The sequence below is a fragment of the Salmo salar genome, chromosome 01, assembly GCF_965601325.2.
Source record: "Salmo salar chromosome 01, fSalSal1, whole genome shotgun sequence".
NCBI classification, from domain to species: Eukaryota; Metazoa; Chordata; class Actinopteri; order Salmoniformes; family Salmonidae; genus Salmo; species Salmo salar.
The window spans coordinates 139736284-139763016 of record NC_138291.1 but is presented as its reverse complement, the minus strand read 5'-3'; the positions used below and the strand labels follow the sequence as shown (position 1 = coordinate 139763016).

At 40.8% G+C, this 26733-nt stretch overlaps 1 protein-coding gene across 3 annotated transcripts in view; it reads left to right on the top strand.

Moving 5' to 3' along the window:
* fer (fer (fps/fes related) tyrosine kinase) overlaps positions 1-26641 on the top strand; it is a 46658-nt gene extending 20017 nt beyond the window's left edge. For 2 of the 3 annotated variants that reach the window (XM_014126740.3, XM_082978836.1), the window contains exons 9-19: positions 751-940; positions 14637-14732; positions 15023-15229; positions 15848-15970; positions 17774-17830; positions 17961-18076; positions 18273-18367; positions 18484-18607; positions 21377-21531; positions 21840-21962; positions 22780-26641. In XM_014126740.3, the coding sequence (XP_013982215.1) occupies positions 751-940; positions 14637-14732; positions 15023-15229; positions 15848-15970; positions 17774-17830; positions 17961-18076; positions 18273-18367; positions 18484-18607; positions 21377-21531; positions 21840-21962; positions 22780-22916 (1423 nt within the window). In that variant the 3' untranslated portion in view covers positions 22917-26641. The remainder of the gene's footprint in view (positions 1-750; positions 941-14636; positions 14733-15022; positions 15230-15847; positions 15971-17773; positions 17831-17960; positions 18077-18272; positions 18368-18483; positions 18608-21376; positions 21532-21839; positions 21963-22779) is intronic. The other variant, XM_014126757.3, reaches the window with a different exon arrangement.
* The last annotated feature ends 92 nt before the right edge of the window (positions 26642-26733 follow it).

The following is a 26733-nucleotide window of genomic DNA, read 5'->3' as shown; positions in this document are numbered from 1 at the left end:
TTTGAAAAGTGAGTCCGGTAAATAGTGTTGTATTTTGAGGCAGGTTTGAATAAGCTAAGTAGCCAATAGGCAGAGAGGGTAGTATAATTTGGCTGGTTCTCTGTAATAATGGTATGGGAATAATAATAATAATACATTTCATTTTGTAAAGTGGTTTCTTGCATCAAACAACATTTTCAGTCACCTTGTCTGAAGGAGAAGTGGATAAACAGGTTTAATGTTAAGGCATGTTTATTTTCAAAAGTCTGATGGAATGTAGGCCTACATTGAACACCACACATTGGCTGCTACTGTTTGTTTTTGATGGTAGGCCACTCTTGTAGTCAAATAGTCACACTAGGCTACTTGGCCACTGTTAAAACTGTAACTTAAAGCGGGTGTAGCCTCAGTGTTCACAGTAAAATCTGCTCAGTGCCGAAAACAATTAGAGGGAATATTGGTCTTCACACCCATTAATCAGAGCACAGATAAAGCTTAGCGGTTAGAGCTGTTGCACTGTAGGCTATATATCGCTCTGGGAGAAAGCAAACCCAAAAATAATTTTCCTCGTTCCGAGAGGCAGATTAAGCAGTAATACTGTGAATTCAGACGAGCGCCAGAGTGACTCCCCCATATCTATCCCTATCTTTTCACATACACATACTCCCATTTTCTCTCTCCATCTCACTGCCTCTCTCTCTCTCTCTTTGTTTCTCTCACAACACACTCATTCACTCCCTATCTCATTCTCCCTCCCCCTCTCCCCATCAGTGCGGTTCTGCTGCTCAGTCAGAAGCAGTCTCTGGAGGATCTGAGGCAGACTGTCCAGTTGCTGCGCTGCACCGAGGCCAAGCTGGGCGCCCAGAAGGACCTGCTCGACCACAAGATGCAGGAGAACGAGGGCAAGGAGCTGCCCCCCATGGTCAACTACGAGGACGATGCGCGCTCAGTCAACTCCATGGTGCGTCAGTGTTGTTGGTTTTTAATTGGGAAGAACTTACTTGTCTAGCCTGGAATCCAAGCTGATATGCGATGGTGAACCATGGTGAAACGGAGCATATCAGTGTGGATTTCAGGCTATTACTTGTCACTCAGACAGCTTTGTAATAAGAAGGAATGCAGCACTTTCCACTCAGACTGACCCACTGTATGAACTTCTGTTTTAGACCGTTTTGTGTCGAGCCAAACTGTCGTCTTTGCCGTGTTATTTAAATGCATTCCCCAGAGAGATTCTGTATATCCTTATGAAAGCATCTATTGCTTAAATAAAATAAAATACACAGGTGTCGACTTTACACAAAAATGCTTACTCACGAGCCCATTCCCAACAGTGCAGAGTTAAAAAGTAAGACAAATATTTGCTAAAGGAAATAGTAACACAATAAAAACAATAACAAGGCTGTATACAAGGAGTACCAGTACTGAGTCAATGTGCAGGGGTACGAGGTAATGCAGTATGTACATATGGGTAGGGGTTAAAGTGACCAGGCAATCAGGATATATACTAAACAGTGTCAGCAGCGTATGTGTAAGTGTGCCTGTGTGCGTGTGTGTGTGTGTGTGTGTGTGTGTGTGTGTGTGTGTGTGTAGAGTCTAGTGAGTGTGCAAGGGAGTCAGTGAAAACAATTAAGATACATAAATAATAGAGAGGGTCAATGTAAATTGTCCGGGCGGCCATTTGATTAACTGGTCAGTAGTCTTATGGCTTGGGGGTAGAAGCTGTTCAGCTGCCTTTTGGTCACAGATTCAGCGCTCCGGTACCGCTTGCAAAGAGCAGAAAGAACAGCCTATGACTTTGGTGGCTGGAGTCTTCGACAGTTCTTAGGGCCTTCCTCTGATACCGCCTGGTATAGAGGTCCTGGATGGCAGGGAGTTGCCCCAGTGATGTACTGGGCCGTAAGCACTACCCTCCGGAGCGCTTGTGGTCGGATGCCGAGCAGTTTGCAAACCAAGCGGTGATGCAGCCAGTCAAGATGTTCTCAATGGCGCAGCTGTAGAACTTCTTGAAGATCAGAGGGCCCATGCCAAATCTTTTGACGTGCCCTCTTAACGCCTGTGTTGGTGTGTTTGGGCCATGATGGGTCCTTAGTGATGTGGACACTAAGGAACTTGAAGTTCTCAACCCGCTCTACTACAGCCCTGTCGATCTGAATGGGGTCATGTTCGGCCCTCCGTTTCCTGTAAAACAGATTTCAGTGTTCCTGCATTATAATCACGGCCACTAGGAGTGCCTCATCTGGATGAGCATTTTCTTGTTTGCTTGTTTGCTTATGCCCTATACAGCTCATTGAGTGTGGTCTTATACAGCTCATTGAGTGTGGTCTTATACAGCTCATTGAGTGTGGTCTTATACAGCTCATTGAGTGTGGTCTTAGCTACGAAAAATACAGGTGAAAACTCTCTAAATTGTATGGTCTACAATTAATAATTAGGTATTCTAACTCATCGCACACCAGCTGTTGTTCATTTTTATTTATTTATAGGGGACAATGTACACATAAGAGACAAAACCACCAGCCCTGATCTTACCGGACTCTGCTGTTCTGTCCTGCCGATGCATAGAAAAGCAAGCTAGATGTATATTATCCATGTCTTTGTTCAGTCACGACTCGCGAGACGCATAGTATATTACAGTTCTTAATGTCACGTTGATAGGATAGTCTCAAATGGAGCTCGTCCAGTTTATTCTCCAGCGATGGCACATTTGCTAATAGAACAGAGGGTAGAGGCGATTCTATTAATTTACCATCATTGTGTCCATGTGCTGGCCTCTATAGTGCCGTCTTCGCCTTCTGTGAGTGTCGGGGCCTGGTCCAGGATTAATCAATACAGTGGGGGAAAAAAGTATTTGATCCCCTGCTGATTTTGTATGTTTGCCCACTTACAAAGAAATGATCAGTCTATAATTTTAATGGTAGGTTTATTTGAACAGTGAGAGACAGAATAACAACAAAAATATCCAGAAAAACGCATGTCAAAAATGTTATAAAATGATTTGCATTTTAATGAGGGAAATAAGTATTTGACCCCTCTGCAAAACATGACTTAGTACTTGGTGGCAAAACCCTTGTTGGCAATCAGGTCAGACGTTTCTTGTAGTTGACCACCAGGTTTACACACATCTCAGGAGGGATTTTGTCCCACTCCTCTTTGCAGATCTTCTCCAAGTCATTATGGTTTCGAGGCTGACGTTTGGCAACTCGAACCTTCAGCTCCATCCACAGATTTTCTATGGGATTAAGGTCTGGAGACTGGCTAGGTCACTCCAGGACCTTAATGTGCTTCTTCTTGAGCCACTCCTTTGTTGCCTTGGCCGTGTGTTTTGGGTCATTGTCATGCTGGAATGCCCATCCACGACCCATTTTTAATGCCCTGGCTGAGGGAAGGAGGTTCTCACCCAAGATTTGACGGTACATGGCCCCGTCCATCGTCCCTTTGATGCGGTGAAGTTGTCCTGTCCCCTTAGCAGAAAAGCACCCCCAAAGCATAATGTTTCCACCTCCATGTTTGACGGTGGGGATGGTGTTCTTGGGGTCATAGGCAGCATTCCTCCTCCTCCAAACACGGCAAGTTGAGTTGATGCCAAAGAGCTCCATTTTGGTCTCATCTGACCACAACACTTTCACCCAGTTGTCCTCTGAATCATTCAGACGTTCATTGGCAAACTTCAGACGGGCATGTATATGTGCTTTCTTGAGCAGGGGGACCTTGCGGGCGCTGCAGGATTTCAGTCCTTCATGGCGTAGTGTGTTACCAATTGTTGTCAATTTATTTCTGGATTTTTTTTGTTATTCTGTCTCTGTGTTCAAATAAACCTACCATTACAATTATAGACTGATCATTTCTTTGTCAGTGGGCAAACGTACAAAATCAGCAGGGGATCAAATACTTTTTTCCCCCACTGTATGTCTTTCGCCTCCTATTAATTGAAGTAGAAGTCCTCGTCCAAATCGAGGTTAGTGATAGCTGTTCTGATGTCCAAAAGCTATTTTCGGTCATAAGAAACGTTATTTACAAAAAAAAGTTATGATCGGCCCAAAAAAGTACACAAAATAGCTCAATTGGTCAGGAGCCTGTAAAATGGCCGCCATTCCTTCCAGCGCCATTCTATTAATAGTGTCTGCTGGATGATTTTGTAAGCCCTAGAGACTGGATTCCACATCACTGGGAATACAAATATGCATCTGTTGCTCATAGATACCTTTGAAAATAAGTTGGGGATGTTGATCAGAAAACCAGCCAGTATCTGGTGTAACAACCATTTGCCTCGTGCTGCATGACGTGTCTCCTTCACAAAGAGTTGACCAGGCTGTTGATTTCAGCATGTGGAATGTTGTCCCACTCTTTTTCAATGGCTGTGCAAAGTGGCTGGATATTGGTGGGAACTGGAACACGGCCGTAGCGTACACCCATGTTAAATTGCCTTCTTTGTGCATAACCCGACGACCGGCTGTATTCTTTTTTTTCATCATTCTCTAAACATTTTGGTTATGCTTTGTTAGTCATTTTTAACATACAATTGAAGTCGGAAGTTTACATACACTTAGGTTGGAGTCATTAAAAGTAATTTTTCAACCACTCCACAAATTTCTTGTTAACAAACTATAGTCTTGGCAAGTCGGTTAGGACATCTACTTTGTGCATGACACAAGTAATTTTTCCAACAATTGTTTACAGACAGATTATTTCACTTAACCTCTTACATCTAGACGTTCCGCTAGCGGAACATCTGCTCCAATATCCAATGATAGGCGTGGCGCGAATTACAAATTCCTCAAAAATACAAAAACTTCAATTTTTCAAACATATGACTATTTCACAGCATTTTAAAGACAAGACTCTCCTTTATCTAACCACACTGTCCGATTTCAAAAAGGCTTTACAGCGAAAGCAAAACATTAGATTATGTCAGCAGAGTACCCAGCCAGAAATAATCAGACACCCATTTTTCAAGCTAGCATATAATGTCACAAAAAACAAAACCACAGCTAAATGCAGCACTAACCTTTGATCTTCATCAGATGACACACCTAGGACATTATGTTATACAATACATGCATGTTTTGTTCAATCAAGTTCATATTTATATCAAAAACCAGCTTTTTACATTAGCATGTGACGTTCAGAACTAGCATACCCCCCGCAAACCTCCGGTGAATTTACTAAATTACTCACGATAAACGTTCACAAAAAACATAATTATTTTAAGAATTATAGATACAGAACTCCTTTGTGCAATCGAGGTGTCCGATTTTAAAATGGCTTTTCGGTGAAAGCACATTTTGCAATATTCTGAGTAGATAGCCCAGCCATCACGGCTAGCTATTTAGACACCCACCAAGTTTAGCCCTGACCAAACTCCGATTTACTATTAGAAAAGTTTGATTACCTTTGGTGTTCTTAGTCAGAATGCACTCCCAGGACTGCTACTTCAATAACAAATGTTGGTTTGGTTCAAAATAATCCATTGTTATATCCAAATAGCGGCGTTTTGTTCGTGCCTTCAAGACACTATCCGAAGTGTAAATAAGGGTCACGAGCATGGCGCATTTCGTGACAAAAGATTTCTAAATATTCCATTACCGTACTTCGAAGCATGTCAACCGCTGTTTAAAATCAATTTTTATGCCATTTTTCTCGTAAAAAAGCGATAATATTCCGACCGGGAATCTGCGTTTAGGTAAAAAGACGAAAGAAAATAAAGCATGGGGTCGACTCGGGCACGAGCCTGAGTCTCACAGTACTGTGACCAGCCACTATCCAAACGCGCTACTTTTTTTCAGCCAGAGCCTGCAAAGCCACGATTCAGCTTTTTGCCGCCTTCTGAGAGCCCATGGGAGCCGTAGGAAGTGTCACGTAACAGCAGAGATCCCCTGTAATGGATAGAGATAATCAAGAAGGCCAAGAAATTGTCAGACAGGGCACTTCCTGCATGGAATCTTCTCAGGTTTTGGCCTGCCAAATGAGTTCTGTTATACTCAGACACCATTCAAACAGTTTTAGAAACTTTGGAGTGTTTTCTATCCAAAGCTAATAATTATATGCATATTCTAGTTTCTGGGCAGGAGTAATAATCAGATTAAATCGGGTACGTTTTTTATCCGGCTGTGAAAATACTGCCCCCTAGCCATAACAGGTTAATTCACTGTACCACAATTCCAGTGGGTCAGAAGTTTAAATACACTAAGTTGACTGTGCCTTTAACCCCTGTGCGGCCTCGACATCCAGCGAAAAATCATATCCCCATTAGCATAACAAAATGTAATACTTCTTTTTTTTCTTTTTTTTTCTCCAAATTATATCGTTTTATAGATGCACCTCTCCTGAATCGAACCACGTTGTCAGATTTCAAAAAGGCTTTACAGCAAAAGCAAAACATTAGATTACGTTAGAGGAGTATATCGTAAAAGTAGCCACATAGCCATTTTCCGACCAACCACATGCATCACAAATAACCAAAAAACAGCTAAATGCAGCACCAACCTTTGACAATCTTCATCAGATGACACACCTAGGACATCATGTTACACAATACATGCATTCTTTTGTTCGATAAAGTTCATATTTATATATAAAAACAGCATTTTACATCGGTGCGTAACGTTGACTAACTATTTTCCCTCAAATGCATCCGATGAAACAGAGCTACAATTTACTAAATTACTATTCGAAAACATTTTTTAAATGTAATATTGTCATTCTAAGATTTATAGATGAATATCTCTTGAAAGCACCTGTAATGCCAGATTTAAAAAATAACTTTACTGGGTAATCACACTTCAGGGCGTTTTTCAACAAGAGAGCCAATAAGATTCGAGGGGGACGATTGCATTGTGTTTCAAAACGTTTCGAAAGGGGAGGGTAACCAGGGGCGCCGGCATCATAATGGTGATGGCCCTCTCCGTGTGACTACGTTCCACAGCTTCTCATTCATTCAGTTTTAACAGTAGAAGGCTCAAACCAATTTGTGAAGACTGGGGACATCTAGTGGAAGCAATAGGAAGTGCTCAATGAACCATAGCTCACGGTGTGATTAATAGGCAACGTGATGAAGTTGAGTTCGCAATTCAGAATTCCACTTCCTGTTTTGATCTGTCTCGGGGTTTTGACTGCCATATGAGTTATGTTATACTCACAGACACCATTCAAACAGTTTTAGAAACTTTAGGGTGTTTTCTATCCACAAGTATTAATTATATGCATATCCTAGCTTCTGAGTTTGAGTAAGAGGCGTTTAAAATGGGCACAATTTTTTTTCAAAAATCGCTTTAGCGCCCCCTATCCTAGGGGAACGCCAAGAGGTTAAACAGCTTGGAAAATTCCAGAAAATTATGTAATGGCTTTATAAGCTTCTGATAGGCTAATTGACATCATTTGAGTCAATTGGAGGTCTACCTGTGGTTATATTTCAAGGCATACCTTCAAACTCGGTGCCTCTTTGCTTGACATCGTGGGAAAATCAAAAGAAATCAGCCAAGACCTCAGAAAAAAATGGTAGACCTCCACAAGTCTGTTTCATCCTTGGGAGAAATTTCCAAACGCCTGAAGGTACTACATTCATCTGTACAAACAATAGTACACAAGTATAAACACCATGGGACCACGCAGCCGTCATGCCGCTCAGGAAGGAGACGCCTTCTGTCTCCTAGAGATGAACGTACTTTGGTGCGAAAAGTGCAAATCAATCCCAGAACAGCAGCAAAGGACCTTGTGAAGATGCTGGAGGAAACAGGCACAAAAGTATCTATATCCACAGTAAAACGAGTCCTATATCGACATAATCTGAAAGGCCGCTCAGCAAGGAAAAAGCCACTGCTCCAACACCGCCATTAGAAAAGCCAGACTATGGTTTGCAACTGCACATGGGGACAAAGATCGTGCTTTTTGGAGAAATGTCCTCTGGTCGGATGAAACAAAAATATAACTGTTTGCCCATAAAGACCATCGTTATGTTTGGAGGAAAAAGGGGGAGGCTTGCAAGCCGAAGAACACCATCTCAACCGTGAAGCACAGGGGTGGAAGCATCATGTTAGGGTGCTTTGCTGCAGGAGGGACTGGTGCACTTCACAAAGTAGATGGCATCATGGGGGAGGAAAATTGTGGATATATTGAAGCAACATCAAGACATCAGTCAGGAAGTTAAAGCTTGGTAGGAAATGGGTCTTCCAAATGGACAATGACCCCAAGCATACTTGCAAGCAAATGGCAAAATGGCTTAACTTCTCTAGCGTCCCACCTCGACAACAGCCAGTGAAATTGCAGGGCGCCAAATTCAAAACACAAATCTCATAATTAATATTCCTCAAACATACAAGTATTATACACCATTTTAAAGATAAACTTCTTGTTAATCCAGCCACAGTGTCTGATTTCAAAAAAGCTTTACGTCGAAGGCATACCATACGATTATGTTAGGTCAGCGCCTAGTCACAAAAAAACACAGCCATTTTCCAGCCAAAGAGAGGAGTCACAAAAAGCAGAAATGGAGAAAATTAATCACTAACCTTTGATCTTCATCAGATGGCACTCATAGGACTTCATGTTACACAATACATGTATGTTTTGTTCGATAAAGTTCATATTTATATCCAAAAATCTCAGTTTACATTGGTGCGTTATGTTCAGTAATGTTTTGCCTCTAAAAAACATCCGGTGATTTTGCAGAGAGCCACATCAATTTACAGAAATACTCCATAGACTTTGATGAAAGATACAAGTGTTATGCATAGGATTATAGATAAGCTTCTCCTTAATGCAACCGCTGTGTCAGATTTCAAAAAAGCTTTACGGTGAAAGCACACCATGCGATAATCTGAGTACAGCGCTCAGCGACCAAAACAAGCCATACAGTTACCCGCGTGTTGTGGAGTCAACAAAAGTCAGAAATAGTGTTATAAATATTCACTTACCTTTGATCTTCATCGGAATGCACTCCCAGGAATCCCAGTTCCACAATAAATCTTTGTTTTGTTCAATAAAGTTCATCTTTAGGTCCAAATACCTCCTTTTTGTTTGCGTGTTTAGTTCAGTAATCCAAATGCACAAAGCGCACTCACAAAGTCCAGACGAAAAGTCAAAAAAGTTCCATTATAGTTCGTAGAAACATGTCAAACGATGTATATAATCAATCTTTAGGATGTTTTTATCATAAATCTTCCTTAACATTCCAACCGGACAATTCCTTTGTCATTAGAAAGGAAAGGGAACGGAGCTCGTGCTCACGGCTGTGCGCGATCAACAACTCAAGGCTTTCAGCCAGACCACTGGTTGAAACAGCTCTTATTCGCTCCCCTTTCACAATAGAAGCCTGAAACAATGTTCTAAAGACTGTTGACATCTAGTGGAAGCCTTTAGAAGTGCAATCTGACCCCATTTACACTGTATATTGGATGGGCAATCACTTGAAAAACTACAAACCTCAGATTTCCCACTTCCTGGTTGGATTTTTCACAGGTTTTTGCCTGCCATATGAGTTCTGTTATACTCACAGACTTTAGAGTGTTTTCTATCTATCCATATTCTAGCTTCTGGGCTTGAGTAGCAGGCAGTTTACTCTGGGCACCTTATTCATCCAAGGTACTCAATACTGCCCTCCGTTCCCAAAGAAGTTAAGGACAACAAAGTCAAGGTATTGGAGTGGCCATCACAAAATATTCGGGCAGAACTGAAAAAGCATGTGCGAGCAAGGAGGCCTACAAAACCTGACTAAGTTACACCAGCTCTGTCAGGAGGAATGGGCCAAAATTCACCCAACTTATTATGGGAAGCTTGTGGAAGGCTACCTGAAACGTTTGACCCAAGTTAAACAATTTCAAGGCAATGCTACCAAATACTAATTGAGTGTATGTAAACTTTTGACCCACTGGGAATGTGATGAAAGAAACAAAAGCTGAAAAATAATTGTCAACTATTATTCTGACATTTCACATTCTTAAAATAAAGTGGTGATCCTAACTGACCTAAGACAGGGAATTTTTACAAGGATTAAATGTCAGGAATTGTGAAACTGAGTTTAAATGTATTTGGCTAAGGTGTATGTAAATTTCTGACTTCAACTGTACTTCCATGTCGTCTTCATCAACAAACCACATCATACCTAAAAACACTTTCACTCTAAACATAAAAATGTTAGCGTGAACAAATAGACTGTTGCATGGAATGTACATCACGATTATTAGCCAAAGAGCCGATTCCAACGGACTTTCCTCAGTTAGCTAACTAAGCCTGCTTTTTAAAATGCAGAAAAGACTGTTGCGTACCGTTTTGTTTGAACATTAGTAGGAAAAAACACCACCAAATTAAGTTTCATCAACTTCCGAAGGACCAGGTTAGACGAACCTCGTGGTTTCAGGCTATTACGCTGTGATTATGGAAAGCTGTGCGCTCCAGTTACTCAAAGAATTGATCACTGGTAAGTCACTTTGCATCAAGCTTGCTAGTTAGCTTGTAGTAAGGACGAGTGAGCTGTATCCTTCCAAATAACAGCTATAATATTCTTATGCATTTGGATATTTATGCAAACCGGGAGATTCCACCAACTGCATGTACATGTTGCCATAGGCTAATTTGGTTTGAGACATTTGGTAGGGTTGTATCCACAGCTGGTCTCCAGCAAGTTGAAAGGACATAGAGGCAAGACAACAGGAATCAACTTTTCGAAATACCAAGACCGTTCAAGGGTAGGCAAAGACTGGAATTAGTTCCGCAACATATCTAAGACTAGCGAATTAGATTGAGATGAACTTCTCTTGCTAGCCAGCCTGCTAATGTCAGCTAACCGGCACTGTAAACAAACAGTGACATAAGTATAATGCGACAGCTTTACGGTCAGTGTTAGCAGGTCAGATAACAAAATAGTGGCAGAATAAGTAATGCAAATAATTTGTTGTGGCAACCAAGTATGTTAATAACAACAAGCGAGGCTGCTGAATACGATAATTGAAATGACAAAAAAGCAGTTTGCTTAGGATGACGCCAAAGTTAGACTAAATACATAGGAGTAACAGTGGCTGTCCCCTACTTGGGGGCGTGGTCATGTCAAGTCACGCCTCACCGTGTATCTGTGCCAGGAAGTAAAAGCAGGAAGTGTACCCTTCAGTCTGTGCTGCGACTTGTTGAGTCAACTCAACTAACATTACAACAAGTACATTCCATTGCATGAGCCACATCAGTTAGCATCATTTAAATGAACATTATACATTACCATGGCTATCCAGCATAGTCCCAGTCGGTATTAAATAGAACGTGGCGGCCCCGCCCGCCTGTGGGTAAAACAATCTGTGGTTATTTAGGTTACCCCATTGGCTCACAGCAAAAACTTGACCTTTTTCAAAAACAATTTTCTTGTTGGCTGGTTTTATTCAATTAGTACATTTTCCTGTGCATTCCATGTCTGAAATGTGCTGTATAAATAAAGCTTGATTTGAGTTGACAAAATTACATTTAAGAAAAGTGCAACATCTTTAAAGATTACTTTTCAACATTGCCTGCTCCTGAGTGTTCTCATTACTTATAACGTTATGTTGTAGGCATGTAGGGCTTCCCTTATGCCCCTTTTCATGACAGTGCTAGCAGCCACGTAAGTGAGTGCTAGCTAGCTATCGGAACATTAAGCTAGCCAAGACGAACAACACAATCACACGGACCGTACAGCTACAGTTAGACTACCAAACAAGTTAAATGTCTTACCTTTGATTAAATATTTTCCACACACATAGCTAGCTACAGTGCCTTCAGAAAGTATTCACACCCCTTGACTTTTTTCACATTTTGTTACAGCCTGGATTTAAAATTGAAAAAACAGAGATTGTTTTTATCACTGGCCTACACACAATACCCCATAATGTGGAATTATGTTTTTCGAAATGTATACTCAACCCCTTTCTTATGGCATGCCTAAATATACTGAACAAAAATATAAACGCAACATGTAAAGTGTTAAAATAAAATACAATACCCCAGAAATGTTCTATTTTTTCACTCAAATTTTGTGCACAATGTTTGTTTACATCCCTGTTTGAGCATTTGTCCTTTGCCAAGATAATCCATCCACCTGACAGGTGTGGCATATCAAGAAGCGCATTAAACAGCATAAACATTACATAGGTGCACCTTGTGCTGGGGGCAATAAAAGGCCACTCTAAATTGTGCAGTTCTGTCACACAACACAATGCCACAGATGTCTCAAGTATTGAAGGAGCGTGCGATTGGCATGCTGACTGCAGGAATGTCCACCAGAGCTATTTCCACATGATTTAATGTTAATTTCTCTACCATAAGCTGCCTCCAATGTCGTTTTAGAGAATTTGGCAGTACATCCAACCGGCCTCACAATCGCAGACCACGTGTAACCACGCCAGCCCAGGACCTTCACATCCGGCTTCTTTACCTGCGGGATCGTCTGAGACCAGCCACCCAGACAGCTGATGAAACTGAGGAATATTTCTGTCTGTAATAAAGCCCTTTTCTGGGGAAAAACTCATTCTGATTGGCTGGGCCTGGCTCCCCAATGGGTGGGCCTATGCCTAGATGTGAAATCCATAGATTAGGGCCTAATGAATTGATTTCAATTGACTGATTTCCTTATATGGCCTGTAACTTGGTAAAATTGTTCAAATTGTTGCATATGTGTGCTTAACAAGTCTCATAATAAGCTGCATTGACTCACTCTGTGTGCAATATAGTGTTTAACAGGATTTTTGAATGAGTACCTCATCTCTGTACCCCACACATACAATTATCTGTATCAGTCAAGCAGTGAAGTTCAAGCACAAAAACCAGGGAGGTAATCCAATTCCTCACAAAGTAGGACACCTATTGGTAGATGGGTATATAAACATTAAAAAAAGATAAGGAATATTCCTTTGAGCATGGTGAATTTACTAATTGCACTTTGGATGGTGTATCAATACACCCAGTCACTAGATACAGGCGTCCTTCCTAACTCAGTTGCTGGAGAGGAAGGAAACCGCTCAATACTAACCTAATTGACAGAGTGAAAAGGACACCTGTACAGAATAAAAATATTCTAAAATATTAATCCTTTTTGCAACAAGGCACTAAAGTAATAATGCAAAAAATGTGGCAAACCAATTAACTTTTGTCTCCTGAATACAAAGTGCTATGTTTGGGGCGAATACAATACAACATATTACTGAGTACCACTCCATATTTTCAAGCATAGTGGTGGCTGCATCATGTTATGGGTATGCTTGTAATCATTAAGGACTGGGAAGTTGTTCCTTTAATAAAAAATAAAGCTGAGCTGAGCACAGGCAAAATCGAAGAGGAAACCCTGGTTCAGTCTGCTTTCCACCAGACACTGGGAGATTAATTCACCTTTCAGCAGGACAATAAACTAAAACACAAGACCAAATCTACACTGGAATTGCTTACTAAGAAGACAGTGAGTGGCCGAGTTAGTTTTGACTTAAATCTGCTTGAAAATCTATGGCAAGACTTGAAAATGGTTACCCAGGAAGACGCTTAGCTGTAATTGCTGCCAAAGGTGATGCAAACATGTATTGAATACTTATGTAAATGAGACATTTCTATTTCATTTTCAATCAATTTGCAAACATTTCGAAAACATGTTTTCACTTTGTCATTATCAGGTATTGTGTGAAGATGAGTGAGAATTATTATATATTTTTTATCAGGCTGTAACAACAAAATGTGGAATAAGTCAAAGGGTATGAATAAGTTCTGAAGGCACTGTATGTGTAGCCTACTTGGACAACGGATACCCACTTTTCCCATTCTCCCACGAATAGCCTAAGCCACAGAACTTATTGCAGGCTCATATTTCCCTACGTGGGAGCATTGTGAATCGTAGGTCGGGATTTTTGACCTGGTTAAATGTACATTGAACAACGCAGCTTTTTGGCATGTTTTGTTATTTCTGTTTAAGTAAGTTTGCTCTGTTTCAATGGGAAATAGATTTTTGGTTTCCCCAATTTGTGGTTGTGGTCGAGGGGAATTCGTCCTTATCACGTGAATATCGTATCAGTTGATAGAACATTCCAAATGACCATGGAAATGATTACATTGCGAGTGTACCTATGAGTTTAGCAGTCAAATTGTCAGGGTTATAGTTTCTATGACCGTTCTATTCATTCTTTGCATTGTCCTGTACATTTTCATTGTAGGTCATGTTTTTTTTTGTCTTCTGCTGTCTCCAAGGACATATTCATTCAGACAACTGAAATGTTTTTGTTTTTTTTCTATCTAAAGGACAATGCTGTGCCCGTCTGGGGAGATGAAATGTGACAGTGTGTGTGTCAATCAAGTTTCTGTTTAAAAGCATATGGTGTCATAGAAAACCAGTTCAGAATGAAAAACACTGATGTTGCATACTAGTTTTCCATTCCATTTTAGTGAAATGGTAAACATATTTAATTGACATTGAGATGTTTGACTTTGAATGGGGCAACGTATGAGCACAACATATAAAAAGCCTTGTGTTGACTGTATAGTATGTGAGATGATTTAGTGCTGTTGAGCCTGCTTTGGGCTCCAGCTCTCTCTGCAGATATCTGGGTGAACAGAGGAGGGCAGTGTGAGCCCGAACATACAGTACTGTCAGGTTTACTATATTGGGCTTGTTCAATTGTTAATGCTCGACTGCTTATAAGTCTAACATATGTCTGTATTTTCAGGACAAAGGCAAAGACAAGATATCAAAGTTTGACACCTTGCGTCATTCCATCGCCGGTATCATCCGTTCTCCGAAATCTGTCCTTGGCTCATCATCTGTAGGTTCTTAAGTCTTATTTCAAAAATTATTTTTTAAAACCATTGTTTGTGTTGCCTTGTGTAGTGAGTGTGGAAAATGTGTTGTGTATCGTACACATTACATTCAAATTGTGAATTATCTGTTTTATCATGTCTAGTCAACAATATGTCATTTTCTGAGTGGAGTGACACAGATCTTCTAGCTGTCTTGACTGACAATTGAAGAGTAGTTCACAATTGATCCCTAACTGTCATTATCATCATAATATCATATTTCATCATGTCATTTCATTCCATCGTACGTGTCCAGCAGTTTTTTGACGTGATCCCGACCAGTGAGAAGCCCCTGGGGGACCAGGAATGGTACCACGGGGCCATCCCCAGGACCGAGGCCCAGGAGCTGCTCAAACAGCAAGGCGACTTCCTGGTCCGGGAGAGCCATGGCAAGCCTGGCGAGTACGTCCTGTCTGTCTTCTCCGACGGACAACGGAGACACTTCATCATCCAGTTTGCAGACGTGAGTTCTACGTGTTCAGTTGTGAATAAAAGCTGTTTGTCTCCCTGCAGAGCAATTGGGTTTCAGCAGTATAAGAGACAAAAAATAAGGATGTCTTCGGGTATATTTTATGCGATGATGTGCGTCAGCCAATGATTACTTTGTGTCTGTTACGTATGCAGAGATACGGGTTTACAGGCAACTTGGTACGAACTGAAACTATTTGACAAGGAATTCTATGGTTCATTGATTCAGATGGCAACTACTAGTAATGCTGCAAGTAATTGCTTGTGAAGTTGTACGGTTTCCGTCAACACGAAAGATGATGATTAGCAAAGCTTCAAACTCATCTTTTGAATTCATTAATGACTAAGTGAGTAGCCTTGCAGTTAGTCTTCCCTGAGATTGGAAGATTGGGAGTTCGATCCCCAGCCCGAGTCGTACCAAAATGGTACCCGATGCGTCACTGCTGGGCCCTCAGCATTACGGAGATGGATTGGGGGTAAGGCCCTGGGATAGACTAGCGTCCTGTTCAGGGGGTATACTTGTACATCAAGCTGCTCCTATGAGCTGTTCTGGCTTTGCACAAGTCTTTCTTTTTTACTTACTTTCTGCTCTTTTCCTCCTCTTTGTCCGCAGAACCAGTATCGTTTTGAAGGCACTGGCTTCCCGACCATTCCTCAGTTAATTGAACACCATTACACCACAAAACAAGTCATTACCAAGAAGTCAGGGGTGGTGCTTTTAAACCCAGTTGTCAAGGTAAAACATTTTCTCTCATATCCATGTTCATTCACCATGTGATGTAGATCAGAAGTCAATGGGAGTTCTCACAACAGGGATGGGAATGTAATTATTGCAAAAGCCATCAAGCTGTCTTGGAAGGCCTTTAATGGCACACTGTAAAACTCATTAATATGGTCAGGTTGTCCAGAAGCGTTTGGTGTTAGGCTAATAGATGTTCAGAAATAAGCCCCATCAATTTCAGAATTATCTTTCACATTACATTTGATGCTTCCAAAACAGGAAAAGGATAGCAAGCAACACCCACGTCTCAAGTCATTTTCAGCGACATCAGTGGTCTAGGCTCCATTGCTTATAACTAGGCACTGAGTTAAATAGTAAAAACAACTATTAGTCCTAGTTATACTCTAGAAATAGGGCCCCGACTCCTGGCCCTAAATCATGATATTAAAGGTTCTGAAGTTCTTATTTACATTTTATAAAGTTTTTGTCATTTAGCAGATGCTCTTATCCAGAGCGACTAACAGTAGTGAGTGCATACATTTTCATACTGGTCCCCCGTGGGAATCAAACCCACAACCCTGGCGTTGCAAGCGCCATGCTCTACCAACTGAGTCACACGGGACCAGAATAAACATAAATCGGTTTGTATTACTGCCATAGTGTTTTTGTACTCGGCTCTCATTTCAGTCAGTTTTCACCAGGTCTTTCATTTGAGATGCATTACTTTTTACACTGAGACTCGTTATGTATACATCCACTATCTGCTGCTGACATCAGCATGAGTCGAAATGAAGTTGATCCCTAGCTTTTCTGGTACTCGCGACTTTTAATTGATTGATTTTCCGATGTTCTGACATGCCGCATCATCTCAGCGTTATTTGATGTTTTGTTCTGCAGGTTTTGGCCATATCCTGAAATATAGTAAGAATCTGACATCAAGTAAATGTTTCAGATTTAATAAGTAGTGTGCTGTGATCACAGTTGAACAACTTTCTGTAGGTTAAGTTCAAACCACACTTGCCACAATTGAATGAAACATATTCCAATTGGGCTTTTCAGTCCTCTACAATACCAAGCTGTTGTTCTGTATTAAATGACATTGATCATGATGTGCTCCAAAAGATTCCTTGGCTATTTTAGCCATTGACGCTATTAACCTGTGGTTTCCTGACCTGTATGACATCTTTCACGGCACATTTCTCATGTATAGGCTCGAAGTGCAAATGTATTTTTAATATCCTCTATGTGCTGCAACTGGATCCAATATGCCTGACGTTTTCTCGATAGAGGGAAATAAGTCAACACTTTCAATACCCAGGTTTAATCATAAAGAAGTCCTAGAGTCCTCCTAAGCTACCCGGTTGGTGTTGAACATAATGGTGTTTTAATTGCCCCAGCCATTACGAACACAGGGTTAATGGTTGTTGTCATTACTACAGTATTGGGTCTGCTGAAGCCTCCGAACACTAAGTGTTTTTAAATAGTATTTCTGTGAGCACTTCATGGCAAAGCGGTGACATTTTACCATTAGGCACCACATTGCACTTGGAAGATTTGATCATTATTTTATTCATTGAGACTGGCCATTGGAATGTGTTATGTTTAGCTGGGCCATTGTTTTCTTGCTCCGTGAAAATGTTTTTGAGGCATCAAGGTTTTTGTGGCTGAAGTAATTGTTTTTCTCGGTTTATAGAAATTCTGATAATACAATAGTCAGTCAATGCTTTGTTACACAGTAGCATTTGTATGGTTTCGTGTGTGTGTGGATGTTTTGTATTTGGTGTTTACATTGCCTGTGTTTTGTTCCATCTTTCGTAGGATAAAAAATGGATACTCAACCATGAGGATGTTATTCTTGGAGAGCTTCTTGGCAAAGTTAGTGGTTTTGGATATCCTCTTCATGTTCACCACATCTGCAGGACAGAGTATTTTTTTTGGTTGTTAAATTAATATATACTAAACAAACTTTTGTTACTGTATCTCTGTTTTTTTTCTTTGTTCTTAGGGCAACTTTGGTGAGGTATTCAAAGGAACATTGCGGGACAAGACTCCTGTGGCAGTCAAGACATGTAAAGAGGATCTTCCACAGGAGCTGAAGATCAAATTCCTATCAGAAGCCAGGTAAGAGGAGCACACGTCCTGCAATATAGTGGAGGAAAATGTCAGCTATCAGTTGCAGGTCCCTTTTTAAGTGCCTAGACTCCTACATCTGTTCACTCGTCTTTAACATTATTTACCTGAACAAACTTTTAGTCTGGTGTTTTAGACATCTGACAAATATGTAAATGTCTCGTACTGTCAAATGTTGCTACTACAGGATCCTGAAGCAGTATGACCACGCAAACATTGTGAAGCTGATAGGCGTCTGCACCCAACGGCAGCCTATTTACATTGTGATGGAACTAGTGCCAGGTAAGTCCAGTAGCATACAGCACTGCCATACAGAAACAACTTTTTGGGACATAACTCCGTTGATCCCCCCCCGAATGTTACAATTCTGAACATAGATTTTGATATCTTATTGGAAGGAGGGGACTTCTTGTCGTTCCTCCGGAAGAAGAAGGAAGACCTGAAGACCAAACAGCTGGTGAAGTTTTCTTTAGATGCTGCTGCAGGAATGGCTTACCTCGAGCTCAAAAACTGCATCCACAGGTATTGTTTTACATGTGCTGTATGTTCATTATTCTGCATGGAGTATTCCAGCAAATAGCCCTATCTGTCTAACGTTCAAGAGATCGCCCATGCTGTGAACAGAATTTCAGTTAAGCTGTTCTTATTTTTACTCATGGGTCATATTAATGGCACAACATTTACACATGAAACCTCTTGCCCTAGCAGCAAGCCCACTCCATTTTCAAACCTAACTGAATTTAGACCCCCATGAAATGTCTTCCCCTCTACAATTCCATGATTCCCCCCCCCCCCTCTAAAGTAAGATATGGATCTCTCGCTGCTTAACACGGTTTACAACACTATCAGCTTTGATAGTAACACCTTGAGCTCTGAGCCATATCTCTATTTCTCTATGCTGGCTAATTTGAGATTGTGTTTTCAGTTGAAAACTATTTCCACCGAGCCAGATAGTCGCAGCAAGAGAAAGTGAGGTGCTGCTGCTGCTGCAATCAGTCTTACATTTCTCTTAGCACAGCGGGACTATCAAATCATCTCCGGTGCATTGCTCTTACTTATCTCACCGGGACCAGTATCCCTGAGTGACAGCCTAATTTGGCCCAACTCTGCGGCTCAGTGCTGGCAGTCAGCAGAAACGCCAGGAGAAGCTCTTTGAAAAATAAACTCAGGAGAAAAAAAAGAAACGTCCTCTCACTGTCAACTGCGTTTATTTTCAGCAAACTTAACGTGGAAATATTTGGATGAACAAGATTCAACTACTGAGACATAAACTGAACAAGTTCCACAGACATGTGACTAACAGAAATTGAATAATGTGTCCCTGAACAAAGGGGGAGGGTCAAAATCTGGGGGGAATGGCCCTAGCCCTCACCCTCCGATCCAACAGGTCCCAGACATGCTCAATAGGATTGAGATCCGGGCTCTTCGCTGGCCATGGCAGAACACGGACATTCCTGTCTTACAGGAAATCAGGCACATGTCAGGATGAGCCTGCAGGAAGGGTACCACATGAGGGAGGAGGATGTCTTCCCTGTAACGCACAGCATTGAGATTGCCTGCAATGACAACAAGCTCAGTCCGATGATGCTGTGACCCTCCACCTCCAAATCGATCACGCTCCAGAGTACAGGCCTCGGTGTAATGCTCATTCCTTCGACGATAAACGCGAATCCGACCATCACCCCTGGTGAGACAAAACCGCGTCTCGTAGGTGAAGAGCACTTTTTGCCAGTCCTGTCTGGTCCAGCGACGGTGGGTTTGTGCCCATAGGCAACGTTGTTGCAGGTGATGTCTGGTGAGGACCTGCCTTACACAGGCCTACAAGCCTTCAGTCTAGCCTCTCTCAGCCTATTGCGGACAGTCTGAGCACTGATGGAGGGATTGTGCGTTCCTGGTGTAACTCGGCAGTTGTTGTTGCCATCCTGTACCTGTCCCGCTGGTGTGATGTTCGGATGTACCGATCCTGTGCAGGTGTTGTTACACGTGGTCTGCCACTGCGAGGACGATCAGCTGTCCGTCCTGTCTCCCTGTAGCGCTGTCTTAGGCGTCTCACAGTACGGACATTGCAAGTTATTGGCCACATCTCCAGTCCTCATGCCTCCTTGCAGCATGCCTAAGGCACGTTCACACAGAGGAGCAGGGACCCTGGGCATCTTTCTTTTGGTGTTTTTTAGAGTCAGTAGAAAGGCCTCTCAGTAGAACGGCCTCTTTAGTGGCCTAAGTTTTCATAACTGTGACCTTAATTGCCTACCGTCTGTAAGCTGTTAGTGTCTTAACGACCATTCCACAGGTGCATATTCATTAATTGTTCATGGTTCATTGAACAAGCATGGAAAATAAGTTATTTAGATTTTTACAAATTATCTTTGAAAGACAGGGTCCTGAAAAAGGGCCGTTTCTTTTTTTGCTGAGTTTACATTGAGGAGCTGTAGTCCTCCTCCCAGAGGGGCTGCAGGGCTGTGGAATTGAAACGGGAGGGATACAGGGCTCAATTTGTGCGTGTCGTGCGCACACACACACACACACACACACACACGGTACAGGGTCATCCCATCCACCATCCACCAACCAATCTGGTGGATGAGTTTTCTCTGTAGATTATAAATGTTGATATCATCTGATTTACAGACAGTATGGTGACCTTTAACCTACATGTACAGTAGTAGTTGAGATCCCTGTCTGTCCCGACTCAGGCACATGTGTTTTATCTGTCCTGATTGCCTACTATTTAAGTCATCTATTTAATGGTCCATTGTTAATATTAACATGATGGTTATTCATATGGCTAGCATCTGTCACGATAAGCAGGCTCTACCACCACATCCATTCACTTTGTTCTGTAAATATTCTGCTCTAGCTACTACACCCAATGTGTGTGCATGCGTGCGCATAAATTGCTTGTTTGATGGGGATGTTGGGGCGGGCAGCAAATAACGGCGAGAATGGCTATCTAGCTGAACGGTCAGACGCTATGTTGCCAGTCTTGTCATGGTATAGAATCTATTGACTAATACTTCTCTGAGAGCAATGGTTTCAGTTGAAATGCCTGTTAAAGGTTGTGGTCATGAGTGACTGTTCATTCACGAAAAGTTAATATCCAAACAAAGGCCTACTGTTTGTGGTGTTGTTGTATTTAGAACCCACCACAGCCCATCTTTTTTGTCTACACTCTTTTTGTCTACACTCTCTTTTTTGTCTACACTCTTTTTTTTTGTCTACACCCCCCGTGATCTGAGGAAGATGGAGTGAAAGTGGAAGTAAAGTGATATTGTCCCTCCGTCTGTCTCACAGGGATCTGGCTGCCAGGAACTGTCTGGTGGGAGAGAGCAACCTGCTGAAGATCAGCGACTTTGGGATGTCGAGACAAGAGGATGATGGGATATACTCGTCTTCCGGCCTCAAACAGATCCCCATCAAGTGGACGGCTCCAGAGGCATTAAATTATGGTAAAACTGCGAGGCTTAACTTTTTCACCAATTTCGTTATCAAACCTCCAAATATATTTGTCATTATGTGCTTAACAGCAACACTAGCCTAACCCCACAACACTGGCCTAACCCAGCAAAATGCAACTACGGTAGTTGGTATTTAGGGGGAAAAACAGCTCTTAATTGTGTTTTTTTGGAGTATATGATTTGAAGTCTGCAGAAGGTAGCATAGCTTTTTGATGACACAACATCCCCAACATGTCACCACATTTCTTCTCCCATACATGGTGGCTGAGAGGGTTGTTGTTGTCTGGTTGTTGTTCCAGGGAGATACAGCTCGGAGAGTGACGTGTGGAGCTATGGGATCCTCCTATGGGAAACGTTTAGTCTGGGAGTGTGTCCTTACCCTGGGATGACCAACCAGCAGGCCAGAGAGCAAGTGGAGAAAGGTAAGAAGACGTCCCTCCAAGGGTTCAGAGTGTCGTCTTGATTTCCTTGTCTGACAGAATATCTGTATTAGCTTGGTAGCCGGAGCCGTTTGTGCTTTAGCCAACTGATTTTTTTAGGCCAGAGGACTATGTGCTCCAGTATTTTGTTGGAGTCTGTCTTAATCTTTTTTTTTTTACCTCTTGACAAGATCGTTTAACCGATTTGTATCTTATGATTTTGCCTGTTTTTAGAGATTTGCTAATGATATCAGACCATATGACAATTTTATTTTTTTAAATAATTTTTTAACTAGGCAAGTCAGTTAAGAACAAATTCTTATTTACAATGACGGCCTAGGAACAGTGTGTTAACTGCCTTGTTCAGGGGCAGAACGACAGATTTGTACCGTGTCAGCTCAGGGATTTGAACTTGCAACCTTTCGGTTACTAGTCCAACGCTCTAACTTCTAGGCTACGCTGCCGCCCCATTAGTGGTCTGATGACGGCATTTCTGACTGGTAACGGTCTTTAAGAATGAATGAACGGTGTACTAATTAGGTATAAAACTGAAGGTAATGAGAGAACTCAAAAGACTACGCCACCATAATTATGCATTGACCATTGAGTGAGTTATCTATGTGTTCTCTTTCATTGGATTTGGCCTTAGAGCCAATTACTTGAAAAACTACAGGTAGTCGTGAAGACAACCGCATTGGTTGGTTATTTGTTTTCCAACCTTATACCCCTGATTATCCTGCCTCAATCCATCCTAGGAAATTCACAAAAAAGTGTGTGTGTGTGTGTGTGTGTGTGTGTGTGTCTTTCACCCCCATCTTAGGCTACAGAATGTCTTGTCCACAAAAGTGCCCTGATGAGGTTTACAAAGTCATGCAGAAGTGCTGGGAGTACAAGCCTGAAAACCGGCCAAAGTTTGCCGACCTTCAGAAAGAACTGGCCTCGGTCAAGAAAAAATAGCACCCAGGTAGGGGAAGGGGGACCAAGTCATGCATCACCTCCAGGGCATCATCCCCTTACAACCCGAAGTAAACACCACAGAACGTTACGTCCTTGATGCTACTTGTCGTGATTGTATTTACAGTTTATACTTTGTCACAAAATCACTGTGTTATTTGCCTATGCAACTGTTTTGAGCCATTATCAAGGAGAGAGGTCTCTGCTTAGCTTGGATCATTGTCAAAATACGACCGTATTTCTTTTTAAACCTGGTGTTCTTTTATTCCTGTTCCTTTCTTTCACCTCTCACTGAACCTCAGTAAACTTCAGGTATTTTGGAGCAAAACCATGGAAAGATCATGTGTATAATACATAAAACGATGCTCCGTTGCACATACAGTGAGCTCAAACCGTACTGGGACAGTGACAAATGATACAAATTATATTTGTGCTTCATTATTCACAATTCATTCAGGATGATCTGTAATCATGGTAGCATCCACATTAATACAGAAGTGTTTAGAAGCAAATGATATTCATATTTACAATAAAAGTGATTCCAAAATGGCGCAATACATTATTTACCATTCATTTCTATTGGGCCCAAAACAATCTGAAACACAACCACATTAAACAGCAAATGCGTCCACAAACTTTATGTAGTCATTGTGTGCTATGAATATGGGACCAAATACGTAACTTTTTACTATTTTAATTCACAAATAAGTGAATTTCTCTTAATTCTTTTGGTGCCTTAAAATGGGGCGACTATGTACAAAAAGTGCTGTAATTTCTGAACGATTCTCTGTTTGGATAAAAATACCCTCCAATCAAAGCTGACAGTCTGCACTTTAACCTCACAGTCATTGTATCATTTCAAACCCAAAGTGCAGGAGTACAGAGCCAAAACAACAACAGTGTCACTGCCTCAATACTTTTGGAGCTCACTGTATGACTTTTGCTATTGCTCATCATTCATTCATAGCCACAATAATGAACATTTTCCAAATGTTTTTTTAATGTCTTTTTTTTTTTAGGGCCCTAAGTTTGGTCCTGTTAAGGTAGGATGGTTTATGAGGACGTGAAAAAGGTTTCTGGGGCTCCGTGTAGCTGTGCAACCTCCAAAACAGACTGTTAAGGTAGATGCACTCTGTAGCTCATTTCAGTCTTTAGACAGATTGCGCAATGAGAACCTGTTGTTCTCTTTACCAGCAGATCACACCTAGGGGTTGTTATTGTATGTCTCAAGCTTTGACTTTTCGACTTTCCAGGAAGAAAAATACTTCCAGCTGAAAGTCTTGTTTGTGACGATTTTGAGATCAGCTACAATGTCTTTCCAAAGATCAAGTGTTCTCTTCACTCACACCATTCAATCTAGGAAACCTTTTAAGTTTAACATACAAGGATTAGTGCAATTTGTTACACCAGGCTATATAATGCAGAAATATTGCAATAAGACTGCCTTAATTATTAAGTGAATAAACTTCTAAGTTGTGTATTTTTAATTACCGGTAATACAATTTTACTTTGAATTATTTAATTTAAAACCCTCCAGATTGCTGCCTCATTTCTAAGTATTGGTCTCGGTCAGTTGTTACAACCTCAATACTTTTGTATGATCTGAAAATTAGAATGTATCATAGCTGTACTATCTGACGTGAAATGTGAAATTTTTGCATTTTGTGTCAAAAACAGTCCGCTGTTACATTAGCATGACAGTTTTAAGGAACTCCGGTTTTCATGCATTCATATGTTGTGGTATTTTCTACTTCACAATTTGTTTTGTGAAACACAATTGTAAATGGTTGATAGACATTGCATTCAGTAATGAACAGTGAACTAGTTTTCATTAAGTGTACTTAGGGCCAGGAGTTTTATCTGACCATGCGTCATGACCAGGATAAAACTCTGGGACCTAGGGCTTGAATCAATCTGTATCGCGATTCGCGGAAGATCCGCAGTATGGCGTGATTGAAATGTAAAGATAATTTTAATTGAGCCAACATATGCAGCGTTTACCAGGAACGTTGCCTTTTAAATTTAAATCGTGCTTTACCGTGAATTTTCCGCAACACGGATTGTATTGAGCCCTTTGGCCTAGTCAATAACTAGGGGCTACAGTTTTTCCTGACCAGGAAATTCTCCTGGCTCTATAGTTAATTAGCTATTTCAGTCACTTCTGTATTCGGTCATTCCTCTGTCTAAGGCTGCCATGTTGTTTCCATGTAGCCAAGCTCCTTGCCATTTTGTGCTGACAGTCCAGGTGTGTCTTTAAAAGCATCTTCTGTGAATTAAACACATCACATCCATCCATCAGTTTCACTATCAAACATTCCTCTTCCTGTATTTTGTAAATGCTATAACCTTTTTCTACATTTTGTTTTTCGAATACTAATCTGAAAAAAATGCAATCATGCAAATGTAGGTTACTCTTTATCTGTGTGTAGCTCTATAGGATTGTTTCTTTGATAAAGAAGACATTGTCTACGTTTTGCGTCTGTATCTGCATGATTGTTTGTACATTTTTAGTATGTATAAAAGATATTTGGAAAGATTTTCCTATCCTGTGTATACAATGTGTCCTGCTCACCTATCCTGTATACAATGTCAAACTGTCATGACCTCATCTGTTGTCTCTCAAATGACATTCTATTCCCCATATAGTGCACTTATATGTGAAAGGCAGTGCACTCCATGGTAAATAGGTTGCCATTTGAGACATAACCTTTGGTTTGTAGACTGGAGTAACAGTTATTCAGTGGTTTCTCCAGTCAAATTACCTCCAGATTGGTTTTCTTGCATTCCAAATGACAGCTTTAGTTCTAAACACCAAACCATTGATTTGTACGTATATATTTTATATTAACAGTCTTTAATAACAAAAAGGTGTAGAATGAATGGGTGCTTACATCTTAACTACTGGTTGATGAGCACAATATATTTCTGTTTAAACAAATTTAAGGCATACACCTTTAGTAACCCCTTTATTTATTTGAGACACTAAAATAGTATCCTTAGCATTTGGTATCAATTTGTGTATTAAGATATTTGCCAGTGTTTTTTGTTTTTATAGAATTTGTTTTATGGTTTAATTTGTTTCCTATTTTTATTATTCTCATGCAAAGTGACCAAGTCTAGATTTTCCCAAGAGTAGTTGGAGATTCACCTCTACACTACTGGCCAATGCATGATATGCAAACCATTATTACATCTGTGTTGAATGGAATTGTATTTTTTTTATTACTCATGTTTTTTTAGTGACTGTAATTCTGCTTCACAATTCAATGTGAATGTCTTGTGCTGTATCATCGTTTATTTACTCCAAGGCCAACTTTACAGCATTCGAAAGTATGTGCGTTATTGAGCGCTTTTCCTAAAGTATATTGCTAATATTTGAGTCTGTGTCAGACTAATTTAAAGAGCTGGGATATTTATTGCCACAAGAGACCTTTATATATTTTGATTGCACTTTTGGCCATGTTAAAGACACTATCAGAAAAGGCACACTAGTACTGTTGTGTTAATTGTTTAGCTCAACATGCTTCCCTTTTAATAAAGACCATATCTAAAGTAAAAAGTGGACAATGCACTGGATTTAAGTGATTATCAAATTAATGTTACACGGTTACCCCACTTCAGAGTAAGAATTGAAAAATGTCCTTAACTGTATATTCCCCTTGTTAATGATCATATGTCATGTTTTTTTATACTGTGTACTTGCAATAAATCTTTTTTGGCTCTTTGAATTCAATCTCAGGTGTTATCTGTTTGGGGAGGTGCAGAGAATTTTGCCAAACCATAATCTTTTAAATCCATTTTCAGAATACAAATATTTGAT